Below are 9,114 nucleotides of genomic sequence, written 5' to 3'. Positions count from 1 at the left end.
CAGCACTGTCATCAGTCTCAGGTTCAGAAGAGTCTCCAGTCTGGTCTTCAGTCTTTGGTTGTAAACATGGATGTGAGTTCCTGGCTGGTTCTGGTCCTCCACAGTCCTCTCCATCAACTTCTGTTTCCATGTGTTGAGTGTCACTGCTGGCTGGAGGCTCCGCCTCTCTGTCCTCCTCAGATTGACTCTGATGAAGCTGTGACGAGTGACGGGCAACACATTTATGTGTTTTGATCTGTGAACGCCGGGAAAATCTTTTGTGACAAATACTGCAGCTCAGTCTTCTGTCTCCTGTGTGGACGGTCATGTGGGTCTGTAACTGATGCTTCCAAGGAAAAGATTTCTTACACACCGAGCAGCTGAAAGGTTTTTCTCCTGTGTGAGTCCTCATGTGTTTCTTCAGATCACCAGTGCGCAAAAATCGTTTATCACAAACTGAGCAATTAAATGGTTTATCTCCTGTGTGGGTTCCCATGTGTCTTTTCATGTGTGAATTAGTTGCAAATGTTCTCCCACACTCAGAGCAGCTAAACGGTTTCTCTCCTGTGTGAGTTCTCATGTGTGCCTTCAGATGTGACCTGGTCCAAAAGGTTTTCCCACACTCAGAGCAGAGGAATGATTTCTCACCAGCACTAAATCTCGAATCACTGACGGGAACTTCCTCATTTGTGGGCGAGTTTAAACCTGACGGAGGTTCTCTGTTCTCCTCAGTTTGACTTTGATGAACCTGTGAGGACTGACGACCAACACATTTATGTCTTTTGACCTGTTCGGGCCAGCCAAATCTTTCGTGACAATCACGGCAGCTGAATCTTTTCTCCACAGTGTGGACTAGCATGTGGTATGCCAGATTTTCTCTGGTTGTACATTTTTTAGGACAAACTAAACAACTAAATGGTTTATCTTCTGTGTGAGTTAACATGTGTCTCTTCAGATGTTGCTTACGGACAAACGGTTTCCCACACTCAGAGCAGCTAAACGGCTTTTCCCCTGTATGAATTTTAATGTGTTCCTTTAGATGTTGCTCACGGCCAAATCTCTTGTCACACTGAGAGCAGCTGAAAGGCTTCTCTCCGGTATGAGTTCTCATGTGTTCCTTCAGATGTCGCCCACGGACATATCTTTTCCCACATTCAGGGCAAATAAAAGTTTTGTCAACAGAACTACACCTCAGATCACTGACAGGAACTCTCCAGTCTCCAGTCTGGTCTTCAGTCTCTGGTTGTAAAACTGGATGTGAGTTCCTGTCTGGTTCTGCTCCTCCACAGTCCTCTCCATCAGCTTCTGTTTCCATGTGTTGAGTTTTTCTTTGATGAAGCTGTGAGGACTGAGCTTCCTCTTCATCATCTTCACTCTTCACAGGGACAGGAGTGAATGGGAACTTGGTGATATCAGCCTCCTCCAGCCCTTGAAGCTTGACATCCTCCTCCTGACTGCTCTCACACTTTCCTCTGTTTCCCCTTTCATGTGTGGGGGGGCCTCTGGCTTCTGCTGGTCCACACTGGAGCTACAATCCTGTTGTTCAGTAGGAACCAAATCTTTTACCACCGGCCGCTGCGGCACATCTGCAGGACAGAAGGAAATACAGACACATTACTGACCAACACTCAAATTAGAGGTGGGCGGTATACTGGCAACTCAGCACTCACATGTATAGTGATGTCTTAGGAACGTCCAATAACTTAAGAGTTTTTTTGAGTTAATACATACATACATCATTCATCTTTTGATTCAATGTGTGCACCAAGAGCTAAGGGGCTTTTCAGACATCAAGCATCTCAATATCTGCTTGCTGTGTATCGATACAATACTGCCACTGAAAATACCACGGTATTATGCTGTATTGATCCCCTCACCCCTTTAACATGGGGGGTGTATACTTATGCCCCTGTATTTTAACATAGGGGGGTGTATACTTATGTCCCCTGTATTTTAACATAGGGGGGTGTATACTTATGTCCCCTGTATTTTAACATAGGGGGGTGTATACTTATGCCCCTGTATTTTAACATAGGGGGGTGTATACTTATGCCCCCTGTATTTTAACATAGGGGGGTGTATACTTATGCCCCCTGTATTTTAACATAGGGGGGTGTATACTTATGCCCCTGTATTTTAACATAGGGGGGTGTATACTTATTTATTCCCATGGTATTGCTTGAATAATGTCAGAGACAAAACGACGAAAACCTCAAATAAACGACAGATGTTTCCTACTGTATGTCCACATTCTTCACTACATTTTGACTATTACAAAAAGTGCAGATGGTAGTTTCTCAGATTTAAACTATTTACGACATAACCGATGTGAAATCCATGAAACAAACTTCTGATTACAACAGTAACAGAAGATGGGAGTCATTTCAGAAACGTTGTGGCTTTCTATGCTAGCTTGATGCTAACGTTAGCTCAAAACACCATTCAACTGACAGCCTTTGTTGTGATAAATGCTAACTTGTAGCTAAGCTAGCAGTGAACCAACTTGGTTAACTAGGTGCATTTTTACTGGGTTGACGTTACAGAAGTCTCTCGTTAGCGTCACATATGCTACTCGTCGCAAAGTGACGCATGCGCAACTCAAATCTGCCTTCTCCTCACATCGGGCAGTGACAGACACACCCGAGGCCCGGATGTGACTTCCGGTGAGGTGAAGGGGACCAACCTGCTCTTTGCGTCCGGAGCTGAGGGTTCAAATCCCCGTCCATCCTCCTCGGACTCTTTAAAACAGCCCAAATATCCTCAGCAGCCGCTGGACGCCATCTTCTCCTGCAGTGACGTCAGCCGCAGTAAAGAATGGAGCTTCCGGGACGGCGCTGAGTTTTCAAATTAAAAGTCCGGAAGGGAAGTTACAGACGCGACAAGTCAATCAACACGTTCAATTAGTCAGAAAGAATTTCACTTTTGACCCACACAGCTTTTAAAATATAAATATTCAGGCAGCGTTGATGAGTTAATGGCCTTGTTGTTAAAATGGTTAATTTCCATAAATTACTTATGATTATTTATATAATAATACATTTATTATTTATATTTATATTAAATTTATTATTAATTATAATTAGCAAAGGGGAAACTTTGGGTTCAAATATCTAGCGACATCCGGGAGAAAAGAGAAACGTCAGAAAAAAAACCAAAAACGTCAAAAAAAAGCAACAAAATATCAGGAAAACTAGCGAAAAAAATGTTTAAAAAATATATATATATATATATATATATATATATATATATATATATATATATATATATATATATATATATATATACACGAATATCAGACAAAAAGTCAGAAAAAAATGACAAAAATATTTGAAAAAAAAGACAAAAATATTAGAAAAAATGACAAAAATATCAGGAAACAAATGACAAAAATATCAGGAAAAAAGAAAAGTCAGAAAAAAACATCAGAAAAAAACCAAAAAATGTATAAAAAACATAAACCTTTAAAAGAACAGCTGATAAAATAAATAACGGGTACGGTACACAACCTCCAACAGAAAACACTTCACACTCCGACGTCTTTATTTTAATATAAAACAGAATAATTCATGTTACAGTATCAAAATAAGATTTTACAAACGTCGTCCAATCAGATCACTTTAAATCCTGAGAATATTTAACTGGAACGTGAAGATTTGGAGACGAGATTTTCTGAAGAATTCATCTCTTGAGTAACTTCCAACGTCTTTCTCACCTTGTACAACGGCTTTGTCGAGTATTTCTGCATTTTTTGGGGTGTTTTTGTTGTTGTTTTTTCTACATTTCTGTCACTTTTTTCTCTTGAATCTTTTCTTCAAAGTCTATAAAATTCCCAAATTCAACGGAAATCGTGAACTGACCCTTTATTCTACTTGTGAGGAGCGTCGTATGGAAACATCCACGCTATTGCTTTTGAAAATGTGGTTTAAAGAAACGTTTTTGAAAATGGCTCAAATTTGACCCGAGGGACGTTGAAGGTCCCAGGGCATGAACATTTTAATTTTATTTAAAATTTTGTTTAATTTCTATGAAATCTGTAGAATAATCTGCTGATTTCTACTCGTTCTCAGGCAGAAAACAATCATTTTGAGTCTTTTTGTTGCTTTTTTCATAAATTAGATGTGATTATCCGGAGATTAGCAGCAGATCGGTCGTCTATGAAGCAGAGAAACGACCCGTTTTCGCCGTCCCGTCAAACCCCCGATGCAGAGCCTCCTCTTCCTCCTCCTCCTCCTCCATCCCCACCACCACCTCCTCCACCCCCTCCTCCTCCATCACCAGCAGCAGCTCCAGCTGCGGTTCTGCTTCCTGTTGGGCATTGGAGGCGTCGGGCGGCTGCAGCAGGGCCGCGCTCAGCGCCGCCATCATCCTCGCCGCCTCGCCGCCGTCGTCCACCGGCTGCTCGCTGCACACCAAGGAGAACGACCTGCGGAACACAAGTCCACCTCTCGTTACTGATTGGCTCATAAAGTGACAATGTTTAGTAAAGTCACAGAATCTGGGAGGAATGGATTCAGAATATAAAGAGAAATATCCTTTTAGTTTAACATGAAACAGCCCCGAACCCACCAGACTCCATGTAAATAATCACTACTTTTAGCGTGTATAGAGCAGCATATCTCCACCAGACTCCATGTAAATAATCACTACTTTTAGCGTGTATAGAGCAGCATATCTCCACCAGACTCAAGTAAATAATCACTACTTTTAGCGTGTATAGAGCAGCATATCTCCACCAGACTCCATGTAAATAACATACTTTTAGTGTGTATAGAGCGCATATCTCCCACAGACTCCATGTAAATAATCACATACTTTTAGCGTGTATAGAGCAGCATATCTCCACCAGAACTCATGTAAATAATCACTACTTTTAGTGTGTATAGAGAGCATAATCCACCAGACTCCATGTAAATAATCACTACTTTTAGCTGTATAGAGCAGCAATCTCACCAGACTCCATGTAAATAATCACACTTTTAGCGTGTTTAGAGCAGCAGTATCTCCACCAGACTCCATGTACATAATCACTACTTTAGTGTGTATAGAGCAGCATATCTCACCAGACTCCATGTAAATAATCACTACTTTTAGTGTGTATAGAGCAGCATATCTCCACCAGACTCCATGTAAATAATCACTACTTTTAGCGTGTTTAGAGCAGCAGATCTCCACCAGACTCCATGTACATAATCACTACTTTTAGTGTGTATAGAGCAGCAGATCTCCACCAGACTCCATGTACATAATCACTACTTTTAGTGTGTATGGTGCAGCATATGTGTGTGTGCTCTTGTCCGTTTGTGTGTGTGTGTGTGTAGACCTGCGGAGGATGTGTGTCTCTGAGTTGAGTGTGGACGAGACTTCACTGAACCAACAGGCCAGAGTGAGGGCAAGCTGATCCAGACCCAGACCGTCCAGACCACCGTCAGACACCAGCTGAGTCCACCGCGCCTGGAGGACCACCGGACACACACACACACACACACACACACACACACACACACACACGTGAGCAAAATCCTCAAATATATATTTAATATATTTAAATCAGAGTCAAACTGAATCTGCAGACTCATTAGTTTCTTCCGATTTTAAACCAATAATTTATCTATTTTAATGACACACACACACACACACTCTAACAGACACACACACTCTAACAGACACACACACACTAACAGACACACACACACACACACACATACACACACATATCTGCTAAATTTAACAGATTTTCATTGTGGATCACTGCAGGAAACTGAGATGAAACTAATAATGCTAAGCAATATAAATATGATCAGATTCTGCACTTTAACGATATTTATCTGATTTATTAGTCCTCCCTCCTTCCCTCCACCTCCACCCCCTAATTCAAAAACCCACCCCCTCCTTCCCTCCCCGCCTTCACTCCCTCCCCTCCCTCCTTCCCTCCCAACCTTCCCCTCCATCCTTCCCCCCCCTCCTTCCCTCCCTCCTTCCCCCCCCACCTGCAGGAAGTCCTGGAGCACGGGCGTCAGGCAGATGTTGAGCGGCTGCAGGCGGCAGCAGCACCCGGGGGGGATGAAGGCCACGCCCGTCGCCACGGACGACAGCCTGGACCTGAAGTCCTCGGTCACATGACCACGGTGGACGTCCAGCAACAACACACACTCCCCCTTACACTGGGAGACCACATGGGGGCGCCACACCTGTACACACAGAGACACACACACACACATACATAGATAGACACACACACACACACAGACATAGATAGACACACACACACACACAGACATAGATAGACACACACACACACACACACACACACACAGAGACACACACACAGAGACAGACACACACACAGACACACACACACACACACACACACACACACAGAGACACACACACACAGACACACAACACACACACACACACACAGACACACACACACACACACACAGACACACACAGAGTCACTGGGATGGATGGTTACAGGAGCCATGGAAACCATTCACTGTTCCCTACATAGGGTTTATCCAATAGAGAACTAGAGAGTGTGTGTGAGTGAGTGTGTGAGTGAGTGAGTGAGTGTGTGTGTGAGTGAGTGTGTGTGTGAAGCAGCTTTTTCAGTGTGTTTCTCTGTGTGTGTGTGTCTATGTGTGTGTTTATGTGTGCAGTGTTGTGTCGGGTGTGTGCTGCGTCTGGGTTTTTGTATGTGATGTGCTGTGTCTGGTGTGTGTTGTGTGTGGTCGTGTGTGTGTGTGTGTTGTCTGTGATATGTGTGTGTGGTGTGTGTCTTGCTTGTTTGTGTGTTCTGTTATTGTGTGCTGTGTGTGTGTGTGTGTGTGTGTGTTGGTTATGATGTGTGTGCTGTGGTGTGGTGCTGTGCTGTGTGTGTGTGTGTGTGTGGGTCTGTCTCTGTGCTGGTGTGGTGGAGTGTTGTGCTGTGTGTCTGTCTCTTTGGGGTGAGTGGTTTGTGTGTGTGTCTTGTTTTGTTATGTGTTGTGTGTGTGTGATGTTGTCTGCTATGTGTGTGTGTTCGCCTTCTTGTATGTATCTGTGTGTGCTGTGTGCGCTTCTCTGTGTGTGTGTTGTGTCTGACTGTTTTGTGTGTGTGTGTGTGTGTCTCTCTGTCTGTGTGTGTGTGTGTCTGTGTATCTGTGCTGTGTGTGTGTGTTCTTGTGTAGTGCTGTGTCTGTGCTTTACTGTGCTGTGTGTGATCGCATATGTACACCTGCTGTGAGATAGTCTGTTGTCTTTGCACTGTGTGTCTCTGAATGTGTGTGTTGTCTGAACCTGTCCTAACTACAGTCTCCTGTATGCTGTTGTCGGAATCTTACTCTCGGTCTGTGTTATCTCGTGCTGTGGTGTTCTGTCTCTATCTCGCTGTGTGTGTCGTGTGCTTGTACTGGGTGGACTGATGTGATGTGTGTGTGTGCTAGAGTGTCGTGTGTGTGCTGTGTCTCTCTGTCTACGTGTGTGGTGGTGGTGTCTGTGCGGTGGGCCGTTTGGGGCCTCTCTGCTCTCATGTGTCCTGTGGATGTGTGCTGGCTTTCTTTGTGTAGTGTCGTGCTGTGCTGCGTTCTGTGTGTGGAGTCCGCAGACTGCGTCGCATCCAGATGTCGAGGGCTCCGAGGTCTTGAACCTTTCCTTCGGGTCTCGCCGCGCAGCAGCAACGTTGTCGGGGAACCCGTGGGGGCGGCGCTGGGGCGGCGCACCCTGCAAGAGCTAGAGCACAGACGGCGGGCAGCAGCCCCCGGCCGCTCTGGCCCCGGCCCGAGCGCAGGACAGGCCAGCGCCGGCTCGTTCCCCCGGGAACCCCACAGCCGCGGAAGGCCGAGGGAGTCCCATGCTCGCGAGAACCGGACCGGGTCGATGAAGACGGACGAACATCGCGCATGCGAGCCGACGCAGCGAGGAGGAAACCCGCGGATTGGATCTACACACACACACAACCCAACACACAACCACACACACAACCACAACACAACACACACACACACACACACACACAACACACACACACACACACACACACACACAACCACCACACACAACCACACACACAACCACACACAACAACCACACACACAACCACACACACAACCACACACAACCACACACAACCACACACACACACACACACACACACACACACACACACACAGCACTATTATATTTATAAGATAAATTTATATATCGAATATTTATATATAAAAAATGATTTATATAAAGAAAATATTGATATTTTTAAGAAAATATTTATATATATAAAGATTTTTTTGGTTTATATAATGAAATTTTAATATATATTTTCTTAATATATATAGAAATTTTTTTTTTTAAAAAATGATATAAAGAATATATTATTAAAAAAATATTGTATATATATTTCTTATATATATAAAGAAAAATATTATATACAAGAATATTTATATATATATAAAAAAAATATTTGTATATAAAGGAAAACTATTTTATAAAGATTCTCTACGGAAGACAATATATTATTATTTTTTTTGAATATCATATACACCATCACTAAATTATATAAATGTTATGAATATTATTTAAAAAAAAAATGTATATATTAAAATAAATTTAAAAATTTAACTAAAATTTTAATTATATATATCAAATATAAAAAAAATGACATTTTTAAATATAATATTTAAAAAATAAATATGTATATACATATGTATAATAAATTAATATATATGTTATTTTATATTTTGAATTTTATTTATATTATAATATTATATATATATATATATATATATATATATATATTTATTTATAAAAAAGAATGTTAAAACGAGGTTTCGTGCGAGTGGTCTTATGGAGAGAAAGCGAGTGAGGGACGAAGACGCCGGGAAGTGTTGAGGGGCGCGGAGCACGTTCCAGGCGTGGCCCCTGGGGGTGGGGACGCAGGGCGAGCTGGTGAGCGAGCCAGGGAAGTACAAGGTGACGTAGCTAGGACTTTTTGTTTGTGCGGCTGGGCCCCGTCTGCCACCGTCCGCCGTCCTGGCCGTCTGCAGCAGGGCGTCCTCGCGGAGACGCAGCTGCTGCTCCCGCTGCCCCAGCACCCACTCCGCCAGCTTCTTCCGAGACGCTCAAGCCCACCCCACCACTCGCTGTCCACGCCCAGCTGCC

General features: G+C 43.3%; 1 protein-coding gene across 1 annotated transcript in view; it reads right to left on the bottom strand.

Annotated features, from left to right (window-relative positions):
• The window catches only part of LOC116686448 (zinc finger protein 184), a 22,310-nt gene extending 20,812 nt beyond the window's left edge, over positions 1–1,498 (bottom strand). Inside the window, exon 1 of the mRNA XM_032511462.1 lies at positions 1–1,498. This exon is cut by the window's left edge and continues 718 nt beyond it. Coding sequence (XP_032367353.1) covers positions 1–1,294 — 1,294 coding nt within the window. The 5' untranslated portion in view covers positions 1,295–1,498.
• Positions 1,499–9,114: the final 7,616 nt, after the last annotated feature.

The sequence above is a fragment of the Etheostoma spectabile genome, unplaced genomic scaffold (genome assembly GCF_008692095.1).
Source record: "Etheostoma spectabile isolate EspeVRDwgs_2016 unplaced genomic scaffold, UIUC_Espe_1.0 scaffold378, whole genome shotgun sequence".
NCBI classification, from domain to species: Eukaryota; Metazoa; Chordata; class Actinopteri; order Perciformes; family Percidae; genus Etheostoma; species Etheostoma spectabile.
This window is presented reverse-complemented; position numbering and strand designations above follow the sequence as displayed.